Source organism: Mobula birostris, chromosome 15 (genome assembly GCF_030028105.1).
Source record: "Mobula birostris isolate sMobBir1 chromosome 15, sMobBir1.hap1, whole genome shotgun sequence".
In the NCBI taxonomy this organism is placed as follows: Eukaryota; Metazoa; Chordata; class Chondrichthyes; order Myliobatiformes; family Myliobatidae; genus Mobula; species Mobula birostris.
Genome location: NC_092384.1, coordinates 11,948,667 through 11,966,347, shown reverse-complemented (window position 1 = coordinate 11,966,347; position 17,681 = coordinate 11,948,667). Strand labels below are relative to the sequence as shown.

Sequence of the window (17,681 nt, the reverse complement as noted above, 5' to 3'; positions counted from 1 at the left end):
TCTCATTCTCACGATCATTCTCGTGAACCTCCTTGGGACCTACTCCACTGCTACCACATTGTTTCTTAGATAAAAGAACCAAACCTGCTCACAATACTCCAAGTGTGGTCTGATCAGTGCTTAAAAAGCATTAGTATTATACCCCCGTTTCGTGCAAAAGACCACGCCCCACCAAACTGTTGAGCATCGCGAGATAAGGATTAGGGCTGGTATGAATGTAGTTCTTTTTTTGCCTTGTTGAAGAATTCAGAAACACAGCTTGGAGTATGTTCAAGCCATGCATCGCCCAAGACAGTGAAGATTGACAGCCAGCATAAATTAACTGTTTATGAGACAATGAATCAGATTCCAGGGAACAACCCTTTTCCCACAAAGACAACACAGCAGTGAGCTCACTGATAACAGCACTCAATCTCTTCAATGGAACTTCTTGTGACATTCAATTTCTCAAGCAATTAACTTGAAATAAAGCCATTTAAGTTCCCAGCATGTTTTCAATTAAGACACCCCTGGAAGTATATGGGAAAGTTAGGTTAGGAAGCAGTGTGTGGGGGTGTGGGGGTGTGGGGGTGGGGAACGGGAGTCCAGAACGAATCTGGACAGAATATTAGGGAGTAAACAAGACAAAGGGTGGCATGGTAGAGCAGTGGTTAGTGTAACACTATCACAGTGCCAGTGGAATTCCCACTGCAGCCTGGAAGGAGTTTGTACGCTCTCCCACAGGTTTACTCCCATGTTCCAAAGACGTATGGGTTGGTGAGTTAATTGCTCACATGGACATGTTTGTTTATTTAATTATTCATTGAGATACAGCGCGGAAAAGGCTCTTATGGCCCTTTCAGTTGCCCTGCCCAGCAACCCTCAGATTCAATCCTAGCCTGATCACCGGATAATTTACAATGACCAAATTAGCCTACCAACCAATACGGCTTTGGACTGTGGATAAAAACCAGAGCACCCAGAGAAAAAGCACACTGTCATGGGAAGAATGTACAAACTCCGGGAATTGAACCCGGATTGTCTTTACATTAAAGTGGTGTGCTGATCACTGTACTACCATGCTGCCCATTTGGGTGGTGCAGGCTTGTGGGCTGGAAAGGCCTGTATCTCTAAATAAGACAGCTCTTTTAATTTAACAAATTACTTCATTTGACTTCAGGAAGAGTGTAAGCAATAAAAACTTTATATTCATGGTTCGTACATTCTGTAGTGTAGACTATAAAGGAAAGAAGACACAAACAAACATAGCACTCATGTGGCCGCCTGATAGGGATCCAGCATGGATAACTTCACTCTCCTCACTGCTGAACTGATTCCATAGGCTATTGATACAATATGAAGGACTCTACATGTTCTCAGTATTATTTATTATCTTTTTAATTTATTGTTGGCACAATTTGCCTTCTTTTGCAGATTGGATCTTTGTCAGTCTTTGTTGTGTATGGTTTTCCATAAGCTCTATTCTATTTTTTTATTATCCTATGGATGCCTGCAAGAAAATGAATCTCAAAGTAGTAAATGGTGACATATATGTAATTAGGTAAAAGATTTACTTTGAACATTTAACTCTGAGGTGATGCCTGTTTCATTGTTCCAGGGGCTTCCCCACCTGACTCAGCCACCTGTACGGCAGTAGAAGCTCAGACATAGTCCTTTTCCACAGACCCACTGAGTTCCAGCGTGTCTTGCTGCCAAGGAGTCCGGGTGCCCCAGCTGCAACAGGATTCTGTTGACATAATGTGATCCCACCCACCATCTCAAAATGGTGTCAGATCCTCTTTAAGGAGCAGGAGGCCATTTCCTTTCCCTACTGGCTTGTCATCTTTGTGTCACACATGGGAAGGAGGAGGTTGTTGTTGAGATAAACCCCTGTCTGTCACTCCGAGTTAACAGATACAAAGTTTATGGTGTAAAATATGCATTAATTAAGATAATAAGTGATTTGGCAACTCTCTCATATTTCATATCAGGGCCTGCTTCCATACTATCCAGGTCCACAACTCTACACAGAGACAAAGTGACCTATTGCCATTTTCCTCTGCCTCACCACGTGAAACAGCTGTCTCAGGTGTGGCCCAGCCCAGTCTCCGATCCAATTTGAAAGGCAAGACCAGGTTAATAAACAAGCCCAGTGTCAGAACCAGAGCTTTGCTCGAGGAAGCCTGGTTACCTGGGGAAAGCACTGACGAGGTCTGATGTAACTGAATCCTGAATCCTCCATGTTTCAGGTGGCACTGTCTGACTGGATGCAGAAGGCGCTGGACGCTGAGATGAGCGACTGGCACAGTGAAGAGGGGCCAGAGTCTGACCACGAGGGCTACTATCACTCCAGCCTGCCAGCCATCGTGACTCAGGTGGGCGGAACAGTGGCACATGCTGCACATGCTGTGGCGGCCCCAGGACCTTGGGCATGTTGGATTAGGGACTAAATTATTACCCATTCTCACTTCTTCTTGTAGTTTAATGTTCTTTATGCTTGCTTATATGTTGGTATAATCACCTGTTTGTCCATAAATGTTCAGTGGATTTTCAGTCATTTGTAGTATAGCTGGTTCTGTATTTCATGTAGTTTTTTGTCTGTATGTCTGTGTCATGCCAGCATAAACTGAATTGTCTCATAGGCTGTTCTTATCAAAGAAAATCCCCTTATCACTCCAAATGGTACAGTTTTCAGTATAAAGAAGGATCACCAGGAAGATTCTTTGTTAGAGTTAGTTCGTTAAAGGTAAACACAAGAGATTCTGCAGATACTGGAAATCCAGAGTAACACACACAAAATGCTGGAGGAACTCAGCAGTTTAGGCAGCATCTGCAGAGGGAATAAGGAGTCAACATTTCAGGCTGAGAAGTAAGAAGGAGCCAGAATAAGAGCGTGGGGAGAGGGGAAAGAGTATAAACTGGCAGACAATAGGTGAGACCAAGTGGGGGATGGGGAGGGGGTTAGAAGTTTGGAGGGTCTTTCTCTCTTTTTACATTCCCTATTCTGGTTACCCTCTCACTCATTCTCTTCTCCTCAGTTGCCCCTCATCTCTCTCTGGTGCCTCTCCTCATACCCTTTGGTCCTTGGTCCACTTCCCTCTCATATCAAATTGTTTCTTCTTCAGCCCTTTACCTCTTCCACCTATCACCTCCCAGCTTTGTACTTCATCCTCCCTCCCCCACTTTAACCCGTTTTCTCCCTCACCTGGTTTCACCTTTCACCTGTCAACATGTACTCCTTCCCCTACCTTACCTTCTTATTCTGGCCTCTGTCCCTTTCTTTTCCAGTCCTGATGAAGGGTTTCGTCCTGACATATCAATTGTTTATTCCCCTCCATAGGTGCTGTCTGATAGAGTTTGTTACCTGCTGCTGTTATTTGCTTGCAGTGCTTTACTGTGATGAACATCTAATAACAAAATGTGCATCTCTTTCTGGATTTAAGAAGAATCTATTGGACAATGTCATCTCCAGATCCAACAGCTGTCAACTGCTGCTTGCTCCACTCTCACCATCTGCTAGTGTCGCAGGGCTGGAACACCTTTGCCTCCAGCCAGCAGTTATAAGGTGACCTTACCCTCCTTATGGGTCAACTCAACTTCCAGTTCCGTGTCCACTTGTGGCACTAGAGCACCCGCAGAGACCCTCAGAACTTGCAAACTTGATTGAATGGTAGAGCAGACTCGATAGGCTGAATGGCCGAATACTGCTCCTATGTCATATGGTCTAACTCCACACTGATGGCACCCAAGGTCAGGATCGAACCCGCATCGCCAAAGCCGCCAAGCAGTGATTCTACTGGCTGTGCTGCTCGGCTGCTCTGCGGGTGAGCCCTGAAGTTTTGCCATTGCTCACAATCTGCAGCAGCCAGCAGGCCTTGAAGCCGGTGGTCACACAGGGATGCTGACACAGCTCATGAGGGATGTGGAATGTACCCTATGCATTCTTGCCCTGAGCATCAAACTTTTTCCTCTCCCATCCAGATGCTGGAAGAGAACGTCCAGGTGGCGACGATGATTGGTGACCACCTAAGAGACCAAGTGATCGTGATGGCTTTGCAGGAGCTCGAGTCCTTCCTGTACAGGTAACTTCCATAAAGTCAATGGAGGAAGGAATCACATCTTCTCTGCTGCTGCCAACTCGCACAGTGATGAGAAAACTATGGAGTGTATTCTGTCAAGTTAAATTTATTGTCAAAATAGATATGTGTCAACATATACCTCTTCGAGATTCATTCTTGCAGGCATTTACAGGAAAATAAAGAAATACAATAGAATTTATAAAAATCTGTTCTTTGCTTATGTACAGATTTTTTAAAATTCTATTGTATTGTACTGACAAACAACCAATATTGCAAAGGAAGAGAAATTGGAAAAATGAAATAAATAATAATGAGAACTTGAAAGTGGATCTGTAGGTTGTGGAATCAGTTCAGAGTTGAGGTGAGTGAAGTTATCCACACCAGTTCAGGAGCCAAATGGTTGTAGGGTAATAATCGTTTCTGAACTTGGCAGTGTGGGACATAAGACTCCTGTACCTCCTACATAATGGTGGTAGAGAGAAGAAGGCATGGCCTGAATGGTGGGTGTCCTTGATGATGGATGCTGCTTTCCTATGGTAGTGCTCTTTGTAAATGTAGATACACCCCATCCTGATCCATTGTACTTTACGGACCTGATGTATATTTTAGGTTCCGCGAGGCTGTCATCAGCTATGGGAGGGAACGGAGTAAGGATACCCAGCCTAAGCATTACATGCTGAACCTCCTGGCTGCCGTCAACAACTGTATCGCATTCAGGTACGAGGAGATTTCTCAGTTACTGTCTGTACATCAGATCACTGGGAGAAGGGAATGTGGTGAGCATTTCTTGCGATGCAGGGTGCAGGATGAATGGACAATGGAAGCTGGTGTCTGGGTCCACATTTGCATGTGTGCACTATTAGATTTCACCCTCTTCCCAGCCTTGATCCGAGAGTATCCAGCACTTAGATCATAGAACACTACAGTGCTCTACAGGCCTTTTATTTCGCAAGGTTGTGCTAAGTGTGGTCTAACCAGGGCTTTATACAGCTCACGGCTCTTGAACTCAGTCCTCCGACCAGTGAAGGACAATCGACCAGAGCTTGGGATTTGAGCCGGGGTGATATTGATAAGGGTCCATAGAAACAAGGATCTTGGCAGAAGGGGAGAACTGAACCTGCTCCGAAGTTCCTATTGGCTGGATGAACAAGAAAAGTGGTTGGGAGGAGGAGGAACCAGGTTGTTTCATTTGGGCATGGGTTGAGTGACGTTGTCCCCCTTGTGTTTCAGGAGATCAGTTCAGTGGCTACAGCAGCAAAGCGATGGAGGATCCCACAATGACTGCTGCTTGAAAGCTGCTCACACCGTTGACACGGCTGTGGATCGAGCCATGAAGAAGAGCTGCAGGCTACTGATAGATGAAATGCTCCTGGAGCTGCAGGTACTCAACTGAGCGTTGCTCACTCAGTGAAGGACTGGAGTGGGTGGGAACACCAGTTTAATAAGCAGGGATTGGAAGTGTTAATACTGGATCACTTCAGGCAACCAAAGCAGCAAGTTGTGGGTTCCAATCAGGCAATTTAGGATTTACAATTCTGTACAGAGTTTACAATTCTGGCATCAAAAACCTATTTACTTTGGGGAAGGAAACTTTTGATCTTATTCAGATTGAATCACAGAGCACTGCAGCACAGAAACTGGCCCTTCAGCCCATCTGGTCCATGCTATACCAAGTCCCATCAATCCACTCCTGGACCATAGCCCTCCATATTCCTCCTATCCATGTACCTATCCAAATCTTAAATATTGATATCAAGCCCACATCCACGACTTCCACTGGCAGCTCATTCCACACCCACACCACCCTCTGAGCGAAGAAGTTCCCTCTCATGTTCTCGTTAAATATTTCACCTTTCACCCTTAACCTACGACCTTTAGTTCTAGACTCACACAACCACAGTGGAAAAAGACTGCTTTTGTTTACTGTATACCCCTCATAATTTTGAATACCTCTATCAAACCGCACTTTCATTCTGCTACGCTCCAGGGAATAAAGTCCTAACCTACTCAACCTTTCCCTGTAACTCAGGTTCTCAAGTCCTGGCAACATCCTTGTAAATTTTCTCTGTGCTCTTTCAATCTTTTCAATAATTTCCCTGTAGGCAGGTGGACAGAACTCCACACAATGCTCCCAATTAGGCCTCACCAACATGAGTCCTGTCCCATAGCAAGTTGGCAAACTAATGTTTCCCCTCTGAAAATGGCCTATGAACTTCAGTAACTAGTGGAGTACTGTATAACCAAACCATGCTTTATCAGCCTTACGCAAATTTGGATAGAGACTAGGGTGGTTAAAAATGGGGGAATATCCCATTTATCTGATCAAAGGTCTTTCATGTCCATTGTGCAGTCTTGAATCTTGTTATTTAAAGTGTATTTTGGCATTGGTTGTTGGGTGTTAAACTCACTGGGAACGCTCTTTTTAGCCTCATTTCCTTACATTGATGTCTGGGTCCTGGCTCTCTGGTTCCGAGTTCATTGACTCCGCCTGCAGTATTTTGGACACATACTACAGTTATTTCATCCGCATCAGGGAGCCCATCTTCCAGGTGAGAATTGAGCTCTGCCATTCACTCAGTGTCCGCCTTCTGCCCATCTCTAATGTAACCCAGCAAGAAGTTTAATGACCCGCTGTAAAGGGACAGAAAGCAGAATGCTTGGGTAATCCAACTATGAACCAATAGCAACTTCCTTTGTTTACTTATTTAGAGATGCAGGTCCTTCTGGTCCAATGAGCCCACGCTGTCCAGTTACACCCATGTGACCAATTAACCTACAAACCCAAACACCTTTAGAAAGTGCGAGGAAACCAGAGCATCTGGAGGAACCCCAGGCAGTCACGGGGAGAACGTACAAACTCCTTACAGACAGCAGTGGGAAATGAACCTGGACCACTGCTGCTGTAATTGCATTATGTAGCCACTACACTAAGGTTCAATTTGTTTATTTTATTTTGACTTGAAACACTTAACTGTTTCTCTTTCCACAGATACACCAGTCTGCTGGTGTAGCATTTCCAGCATTTCCTATCCTTATTTCAGATTTTCTGCTGTTCTTTTAATTATTATTTTATCTCCACCCCCATTTTGATTTTACTAAGGATGTAAAATGGTGAAGAGGAAGCCCATGATCATCAGTAGCTCTTGTATATTTGAGATTGTTTAATGTCATTTCCAGTACACAAGTATAAAGGAGAACAAAATAATTATTACTCCGGATCTGATGAAGCACAAAAGAAACACAATGAGATAAAGAACACAATTAAAAAACACAATAAATATAAATCCATAAGATACCTTATATACATAGATTGATTGTATATACATTTAGTGACTGTAGGTACAGGAGTGTCTGTACCTAAGGTGACTGACTGGAAATGACAAAGTAGTGGTGGAGGACTGCGTTAGTGGGTGGAGGTGTTGTTCTGCCTTACTGCTTGGGGAAAGTAACTGTTTCTGAGTCCGGTGGTCCTGGCATGGATGCTACATAGTCCCCTTCCTAATGTAAATTGGGGATGAGCAGGGTGGGTGGGCTCCTTCATGATATCCTTTGTCCAGCACCTTTCTGTATATATGTCCTTGATGGTGAGCAGGCTGCTGCTGGTGATGCATTGGGCAGTTTTGACTGCTCATTGTAGAGCTTTCCTGCCCGCTGCTGTGCAGCTTCTGTACTGTACAGTGAGGCAGCATGTTAGGATGCTCTCTACTGAGCATCTGTAGAAGGTCATGAGCATTCTACTTTAATTTCCTTTCAATCTTTATGATTCAGGGGGATTCGCAATGCAAGTGTGTGAGAATGTGAAAGGCAAGTTATGATGCTGCTGCAGTAGGTTTATGAGGGTCTCACTGGGGCCTAGAGACAATGAGGCCAAGTGACAATAGAGCCCAGACACTAATGCCCATCATCCCCATTCTCATGCTGTTGTTTCAGCCAGCTGACAACAAGCTAAGATTAAAAAGAGAAAGTACTGGGGATACCCACCAGTCAGGTAGTGACTGTGGGAAGAGAAGCGGAGTTAATGTCTCAGGTCATACATCATGGAAACTGGCTTTTCAGCCCAACTGTCCATGCCAACCAATATGTATGTTTGAGCAGGTCCCATTTGCCGGTATTTGACCTATTTCCCTCTGCGCCTTTCTTATCTGTGTACCTGTCCAAGTGTCTTGTCACATTGTATATTAGCACCTCACCTCTACCACTTCCTCCTGGTTATTTTTTCCAAACATCCAGCACCCTCTGTGTGAAGTGGATTCCCCTCAGGTCCTGTTTAAAACCTTCCCCTCCCACTCTAAACCTGACTCCCCTACCATGGAAAGAGGACTGTGACCACCATCTTATTTATCCTCCTCATGACTTTGTTGATGCCTGCAAGACTGAAGAACTTTTATCGGAGCTGGGAAGGAGACAGAAGAAGTTGGGGGAGTGGGGGAAATCTCTGATAGGGTGACCTTGGAGGTAAGCTGTAGGCAAGGTCACTGGGTGACTGGGAGAAGTCAGAGGGTGAGAACGTAGACAAATAATGTAGGAGTTGTGAGAAGCAATGTAAGTGGACAGTGACCCCAGGGGTGGGCTGCATCCTGAGCCGTGCATCCACACAATGGGGTGCTCTAATTCATTGGGAATTGATGATTCCTGACTGAGGGTAAGAGAGGAGTGTGATTCACTAAGAAGAAGAGCTATAATGGAAAGTGAAAGCAGTGGCAAAGCTGCCCATTTATAGCCACCGCATATTCCCGGGTGTCATGATGAAGTCTCCATGCTGTGCTGACCCCACAGTTCATGCTGGTCGAGGGCCTTCGTATGGTGGTCGTTGAATACTTACGCAGGCTGATGCTGAAGAAGATTGTCTGCAAGAATCCCGCTGAACGGGAGAAGATGTCGCACAGAATGTTTCACGATGCCACACAGCTGCAAGAACTCTTCTGTAATCTGGTGAGTGAGCTACAGTCATAACATTTAATAAATTGCAAAGCACTGACCTGTGTTGTCCTTCATTCAGCTTTTGTGCCATTTGTTGCATATTTATGTGGGTTGGAGAGTTAGTCACGTGCTTAAGGAATAACTGTTGATGCTCAGTTCCCAACCATTAGTTTGCCAGGGTAAATGTAGATGGAAAGAATTCACACCGAGTCCAGGGTTTATGTTCAGAACAGACTCTCTCGTTATTACAAGCTGATGTCAATTGGGGAGTCGCTCATCCAAGAAAGAATGCTCCCCGATCCAAAGTTTCTATTATTCTTATAGTATTTATCTACTTTTCTCCCACTGTCTCTACTTCACATGTGCTGTGTATACATTGAGCGAGGTAAGCCCTTTTGCAGTGTCAAGCGTTAGCACCAAATTTCGATGTGTGCAGTTCCACTTTTACCTGATGAGTACAATGGCAGGCTTCCATCCTGGAGTTTTAAGAAGCCACTGCTAGGCTAGTAACCAGCCGTATGTTTACTCTTGTGCCATGATGAGGCCACCCCGAAGGTGGAGGAGCAACACCTTATATTCCATCTTGGTAGCCTCCAAATTGGTGGCATGAATATCAATTTCCCCTTCTGTAAAAAAAATGTGTCCCCCTTTGCTCTTCTTCTTCTATCCCCTTTGCTCTTCTTCTATTCCCCACTCTGACATTTTACCTCTTCTCACCTGTCTTTCACTTCCCCCTGGGTCCCCTCATCTTTCCCTTTCTCCTATGGTCCAATCTCTCCAGTGTCCCCTTTCATTTGCAATGACCAGTGTGCGCAAAAATCTTGTGTTCTGCAATGTTTTGCCCGGTTACAACAACATGTGCTCACTGCATTTTATATATATAGGTATTCATTTTAACAGCAACAAACACGTCAATAAGAACTCTGATCTCCTTGGGGTTTGATCGCTTTCACTCTCATTCATCTGCACTCTCATAAAACATACATAGCAGGCCTGTAGTGGGTCATGAAGGATTTTCTTGCAGAGCTTTTGCACACAGTTCATGTGTGATATGCTTCAAAAAGTCAAGTTTCCAAATATCACTCCACTTTGAGTGATATTTGAGAGCACTTTGAGAGGCCCCACAACTACTAAAACATCAATTATTGTTTTAAGATCCATTCGGTTTACTAATGCCCTCCATGGGAGGAAATCTGCTCTCCCTACCTAGACTAACCAATATGAGTCGGAACAATTAATAAACATCTATACAAATACTTGAGTCACAAAGGCAAAGAGAGCAATTGGACCTTATGCAGGTGAAGATGAATGCAGATGAACATTGCAGGCCAAAGTCAATTTCCCTCAGGATTAATAAAGTATGTCAATCTATCTATCTATCTAAAGGACTCATTTCTGTACTGTACCATTCTGTGACTCCACCGTACCTTCCAAACCATAGAACCATAGAACATTACAGCACAGAAACAGGCCTTTTGGCCCTTCTTGGCTGTGCTGAACCATTTTTCTGCCTAGTCCCACTGGCCTGCACCTGGACCATATCCCTCCATACACCTTGTTGTAGCATGGATGAAATTACCGGGGAGACAGAGTCACCTTGTTGTAGCATGGATGAAATTACCGGAGAGACAGAGTCACTGGTAGATACAAAGCAGTTTCTTTATTCGACACAGCAAGGTACAGCAGGCATCTTACGGATGGAGACGCTTTCCGCAGAAAGGTCTGCTAGCTCAATGTGGGCTTGATATTTATATGCTAAACATAAAGGCAATCCCTACTTAAAAAGTTACAGACAATGCTTCCTTTTGACGCTACATACAAAATATCACACCACCCTTTCCTTCCGACGCCAACATGTCTGAGTTGGTATCCACAGCATTTAGGATTTACTTGGCATTTTATGTGCTAATATAAAAGACAATTAATATTTATAACGTATAGATAATACTGTCTTTGAAACTACAGCATTAGGTCAAATTACAGCGCCAGAAGCATCTGGTATTCACACCTTTTTAGGAAGCCCATTGTGGTGGACTCAATCCACAATACTTTGTCAAATAGAAGTCTGGTGACCAAAGTCATTTAAGTGTAAACAAATCATCTACCCAAAAAACTCACTCTAACACACCTCTCATCCATGTACCTGTCCAAGTTTTTCTTAAAATGTTAAAAGTGTGCTCGCATTTACCACTTCATCTGACAGCTCATTTCACACTCCCACCACTCTTTGTGTGAAGAAGCCCCCCCCCCAATGTTCCCTTTAAACTTTCCCCCCTTCACCCTCAACCCATGTCCTCTGGTTTTTTTCTCCCCTTGCCTCAGTGGAAAAAGCCTGCTTGCATTCACTCCATCTATACCCATCATCATTTTATATACCGCTAACAAATCTCCCCTCATCCTTCTACGCTCCAGGGAATAAAGTCCTAACCTATTCAGCTTTCTCTGTAACTCAGGTCCCAGCAACATCCTTGTAAATCTTCTCTGCACTATTTCAACATTATTAATATCCTTCCTGTAATTTGGTGACCAAAACTGTACACAATACTCCAAATTCGGCCTCACCAATGCCTCACCATAACATTCCAGCTCCTATACTCAATACTTTGATTTATAAAGGCCAATGTACCAAAAGCTCTCTTTACGACCCTATCTACCTGTGACGCCACTTTTAGGGAATTTTGTATCTGTATTCCCAGATCCCTCTGTTTTACTGCACTCCTCAGTGCCCTACCATTTACCTTGTATGTTCTACCTTGGTTTGTCCTTCCAAGGTGCAATACCTCACACTTGTCTGTCTTAAACTCCATCTGCCATTTTTCAGCTCATTTTTCCAGCTGGTCCAAATCCCTCTGCAAGCTTTGAAAACCTTCCTCACTGTCCACTACACGTCCAATCTTTGTATCATCAGTAAATTTGCTGATCCAATTTACCACATTATCATCCAGATCATTGATATAGATGACAAATAACAATGGACCCAGCACTGATCCCTGTGTCAGACCACTATCTACAGGCCTCCACTCAGAGAAGCAATCCTCCACTACCACCCTCTGGCTTCCTCCATTGAGCCAATGTCTAATCCAATTTACTACCTCTCCATGTATACCTAACGAATGAATCTTCCTAACTAACCTCCCATGCGGGACCTTGTCAAAGGCCTTACTGAAGTCCACTGCCTTCCCTTCGTCCACTTTCCTGGTAACCTCCTCGAAAAACTCTAATAGATTGGTTCAACATGATGTACCATGCACAAAGCCATGTTGACTCTCCCTAATAAGTCCCAGTCTATTCAAATACTTGTAGACTCTACCTCTCAGTACTCCTTCCAATAATTTACCTACTACCAACATCAAATTTACCGGCCTATAATTTCCTGGATTACTTTTAGAGCCTTTTTTAAATAACGGAACAACATGAGCTATCCTCCAATCCTCTGGCACCTCACCTGTAGATACCGACGTTTTAAATATATCTGCCAGGGCCCCTGCAATTTCAACACTTAGTCTCCTTCAAGGTCCCAGGGAATACCCTGTCAGGTCCTGGGGATTTATCTACTCTGACTTGCCTCAAGATAGCAAGCACCTCCTCCTCCTCAATCTGTATAGATTCCATGACATCACTATTTGTTTGCCTTATTTCCATTGACTCCATGCCAGTTTCCTTAGTAGATACAGAGGCAAAAAACTCCCTGCAAGGATATCGCCGAATCTGGAGTATTATGTTCAGTTTTGGTCACCAAATTACAGGAAGGATATAAATAAGGTTGAAAGGGTGCAGAGAAGGTTTACAAGGATGTTGCCGGGACTTAAGAAACTCAGTTACAGAGAAAGGTTGAATAGGTTAGGACTTCATTCCCTGGAGCGTAGAAGAATGAGGGGAGATTTGATAGAGGTATATAAAATTATGATGGGTACGCAAGCAGGCTTTTTCCACTGAGGCAAGGGGAGAAAAAAACCAGAGGATATGGGTTAAGGGTGAGGGGGGGAAAGTTTAAAGGGAACATTAGGGGGGGGCTTCTTCACACAGAGAGTGGTGGGAGTATGGAATGAGCTGCCAGACGAGGTGGTAAATGCGGGTTCTTTTTTAACATTTAAGAATAAGTTGGACAGATACATGGATAGGAGGTGTATGGAGGGATATGGTCCGTGTGCCGGTCAGTGGGACTAGGCAGAAAATGGTTCGGCACAGCCAAGAAGGGCCAAAAGGCCTGTTTCTGTGCTGTAGTTTCTATGGTTCTATAGTTAAGATCTCCCCTATTTCTTTTGGTTCCATACATAGCCGACCACTCTGATCTTCAAGAGGACCAATTCTATCCTTTACTATCCTTTTGATCTTAATGTACCTGTAGAAGCTCTTTGGATTATCCTTCACTTTGACTGCCAAAGCAACCTCATGTCTTCTTTTAGCCCTCCTGATTTCTTTCTTAAGTATTTTTTGCACTTTTTATACTCCTCAAGCACCTCATTTGCTCCCTGTTTCCTATACACATCATACATCTCTCTCTTCTTCTTTATCAGAGTTCTAATATCCCTTGAGAACCAAGGTTCCTTATTCGTATTCACTTTGCCTCTGACAGGAACATACAAACTCTGTACTCTCAAAATTTCTCCTTTGAAGGTCTCCCACTTACCAATCACATCCTTGCCAGAGAACAACCTGTCCCAATCCACGCTTTTTAGATCCTTCTCATTTCTTCAAATTTGGCTTTTCTCCAGTTTAGAATCTCAACCCAAGGACCAGATCTATCTGTATCCATGATCAAGTTGAATCTAATGGTGTTATGATCACTGGAACCAAAGTGTTCCCCTACACACACTTACATCACCTGTCCTAACTCATTTCCTAATAAGAGATCTAATATTGCAATCTCTCATTTTGGAACCTCTATATATTGATTTAGAAAACTTTCCTGAACACATTTTACAAACTCTAATCTGTCTAGACCTTTAACAGTATGGGAATCCCAATCAATACGTGGAAAATTAAAATCCCTACTATCACAACTTTATGTTTCTTGCATTTGTCTGCTATCTCTCTGCAGGTTTGCTCCTCCAATTCTCGCTGACTGTTGGGTGGTCTATAATACAACCCCATTAATGTGGTCATACCTTTCCTGTTTCTCAGCTCCACCCATAAGGCCTCGGTAGACAAGCCCTCTAATCTGTCCTGCCTGAGCACTGCTGTAACATTTTCCCTGACTAGCAATGCCACGCCACCACCCCCCCCCCCCCACTCTTCATTCCTCTGCCTCTATCACGTCTGAAACATCGGAACCCTGGAACATTAAGCTGCCAGTCCTGCCCCTCCTGCAGCCAAGTTTCACTAATGGCTATAACATCGTAATTCCATGTGTCAATCCACGCCCTCAGCTCGTCAGCCTTCCCCACAATACTCCTTGCATTGAAACAGACACACCTCAGAAGATTATTACCACCACACACAACCCTTCTATTTGTGACTTTGCATGAACTTTTAACATCATTTATTTTCACCCCCGCTCCACTATCTGCTCTGGCACTCTGGTTCCCATCCCCCTGCAAATCTAGTTTAAACCCTCCCCAAAAGCACTAACAAACCTCCCTGCAAGAATATTGGTCCCCTTGTAGTTCAGGTGTAACCCATCTCTCTTGTACAGGTCCTACCTGCCCCAGAAGAGGTCCCAATGATCCTGAAACCTGAAACCCTGCCCCCTACACCAGTTCCCCAGCCACGTGTTCACCCTCCAGAGCATTCTATTCTTACCCTCAGTGGCACGTGGCACAGGTAGCAATCCTGAGACTACCACCCTCGAGCTCCTGCTTTTTAACTTCCTACCAAGCTCTCTATGCTCACTCTTCAGGACCTCCTCATTCTTTCTTCCTACGTCATTGGTACCAATGTGTACCATGACATCTGGCTGGTCACCCTCCTACTTCAGAATGCTGTGCACATGATCAGAGACATCCCTGACCCTGGCACCCGGGAGGCAACAAACCATGTGGGAGTCACTGTCACGACCACAGAATCTCCTCTCTGTACCTCTAACTATCGAGTCCCCTATCACTACCGCTCTCCTCTTCTTCCACCCTCCCTTCTGCACTGCAGTGCCAGAGATCCGGCTGCCGCAGCTTGTCCCAGGTAAGTCATCCCCCCCAACAGTATCCAAATTGGTATACTTGTTGTTGAGGGGAATGGCCACAGGGAAACCCTGCTCTACCTGCCCTTTCCCCTTCCCTCGCCTGATGGTAACCCATTTACCTGTGCGCTGCTCCTTTGGCATTCCACCCTTTCATTCAGTATGGAGACTATTCCTGTCTATGGAATCATTAAAATGTTGCCACTGCCTATTAGCCAGCAACCTTTAGGGTCAGTGAGTACTAAAGTTCAAGGTAGAGTAAATTCATTATCAAAGTACATACATGTCACCATACCCAACCCTGAGATTGATTTTCTGTGTGCATACTCTTAACTATAAAAGATCAAACAAAGTGCAGAAGATAACAAACTGTAAAAATGTAAGTATAGATAAATGGACTAGTTCCTGAGGATTGGAGGGTGGCTAATGTAACTCCACTTTTTAAAAAAGGAGGGAGAGAGAAACCGGGGAATTATAGACCGGTTAGCCTAACGTCGGTGGTGGGGAAACTGCTGGAGTCAGTTATCAAGGATGTGATAACAGCACATTTGGAAAGTGGTGAAATCATCGGACAAAGTCAGCATGGATTTGTGAAAGGAAAATCATGTCTGACAAATCTCATAGAATTTTTTGAGGATGTAACTAGTAGAGTGGATAGGGGAGAACCAGTGGATGTAGTATATTTGGATTTTCAAAAGGCTTTTGACAAGGTCCCACACAGGAGATTAGTGTGCAAACTTAAAGCACACGGTATTGGGGGTAAGGTATTGATGGAGAATTGGTTAGCAGACAGGAAGCAAAGAGTGGGAATAAATGGGACCTTTTCAGAATGGCAGGCAGTGACTAGTGGGGTAGCGCAAGGCTCAGTGCTGGGACCCCAGTTGTTTACAATATATATTAATGACTTGGATGAGGGAATTAAATGCAGCATCTCCAAGTTTGCGGATGACACGAAGCTGGGTGGCAGTGTTAGCTGTGAGGAGGATGCTAAGAGGATGCAGGGTGACTTGGATAGGTTGGGTGAGTGGGCAAATTCATGGCAGATGCGATTTAATGTGGGTAAATGTGAAGTTATCCACTTTGGTGGCAAAAATAGGAAAACAGATTATTATCTGAATGGTGGCCGATTAGGAAAAGGGGAGGTGCAACGAGACCTGGGTGTCATTATACACCAGTCATTGAAAGTGGGCATGCAGGTACAGCAGGCGGTGAAAAAGGCGAATGGTATGCTGGCATTTATAGCGAGAGGATTCGAGTACAGGAGCAGGGGGGTACTACTGCAGTTGTACAAGGCCTTGGTGAGACCACACCTGGAGTATTGTGCCCAGTTTTGGTCCCCTAATCTGAGGAAAGACATCCTTGCCATAGAGGGAGTACAAAGAAGGTTCACCAGATTGATTCCTGGGATGGCAGGACTTTCATATGAAGAAAGACTGGATGAACTGGGCTTGTACTCGTTGGAATTTAGAAGATTGAGGGGGGATCTGATTGAAACGTATAAAATCCTAAAGGGATTGGACAGGCTAGATGCAGGAAGATTGTTCCCGATGTTGGGGAAGTCCAGAACGAGGGGCCACAGTTTGAGGATAGAGGGGAAGCCTTTTAGGACCGAGATTAGGAAAAACTTCTTCACACAGAGAGTGGTGAATCTGTGGAATTCTCTGCCACAGGAAACAGTTGAGGCCAGTTCATTGGCTATATTTAAGAGGGAGTTAGATATGGCCCTTGTGGCTACAGGGGTCAGGGGGTATGGAGGGAAGGCTGGGGCGGGGTTCTGAGTTGGATGATCAGCCATGATCATAATAAATGGCAGTGCAGGCTCGAAGGGCCGAATGGCCTACTCCTGCACCTATTTTCTATGTTTCTATGTTTCTAAATAGCAATATATCACAAGAACATGAGATAACAACATAAAGAATCCTTAAAATGAGATCATTGGTTGTGGGAACACCTCAATGGCTAGGCAAGTGAGTGTAGTTATCTCCTTTTATTCAAGAGCCTGATGGTTAAGGGGTAGTAACTGTTCTTGAACCTGGTGGCGTGAGTCCTGAGGCTCTTGTCCTTCCACCTGATAGCAGCGAGAAAAGAGGATGACCTGGTTGGTGAGGATCTCTGATGATGGATGCTGCTTTCCTATGACAGTGTTTCATGTTGATGCTGACCTGATCTTCTGCCTATCTAGTCCATGCTGACCTGATCTTCTACCTAGTCCCATCTACTTGCACCTGGACCATATCCCTCTGAAACCCTCTCATTCAAGCTTCTCTTAAATGTTACAATTGAACACACGTCTACTATCTCCACACTCCACCACCCTCTGTGAAGATGTTTCACCTCAAATTATTCTTAAATGTTTCACCTTTCACCCAACTATAACCACTAGTTTTAGTCTCACCCAACCTGAGAGGAATAAACCTGCATGCATTCACCACATTTATATCTCACATAATTTTGTATACCTCTATTAAATCTCCCCTTATTCCCCTGCACTCCAGGGAATACAGTCCTAACCTGTTCAATCTTTCCCTATAATTCAGATCCTCAGCTTCCAGCAACGTCCTTGTAAATTTCCCATTTTATTACATACT

General features: G+C 44.3%; 1 protein-coding gene across 4 annotated transcripts in view; it reads left to right on the top strand.

Moving 5' to 3' along the window:
- Positions 1-17,681, top strand: part of exoc3l1 (exocyst complex component 3-like 1) — a 120,125-nt gene that overhangs the window by 71,668 nt on the left and 30,776 nt on the right. For all 4 annotated transcript variants that reach the window (XM_072279324.1, XM_072279326.1, XM_072279323.1 and 1 more), the window contains 6 exons: positions 2,229-2,354; positions 3,961-4,061; positions 4,668-4,775; positions 5,289-5,439; positions 6,485-6,607; positions 8,835-8,990. In XM_072279324.1, coding sequence (XP_072135425.1) covers positions 2,229-2,354; positions 3,961-4,061; positions 4,668-4,775; positions 5,289-5,439; positions 6,485-6,607; positions 8,835-8,990 — 765 coding nt within the window. The remainder of the gene's footprint in view (positions 1-2,228; positions 2,355-3,960; positions 4,062-4,667; positions 4,776-5,288; positions 5,440-6,484; positions 6,608-8,834; positions 8,991-17,681) is intronic.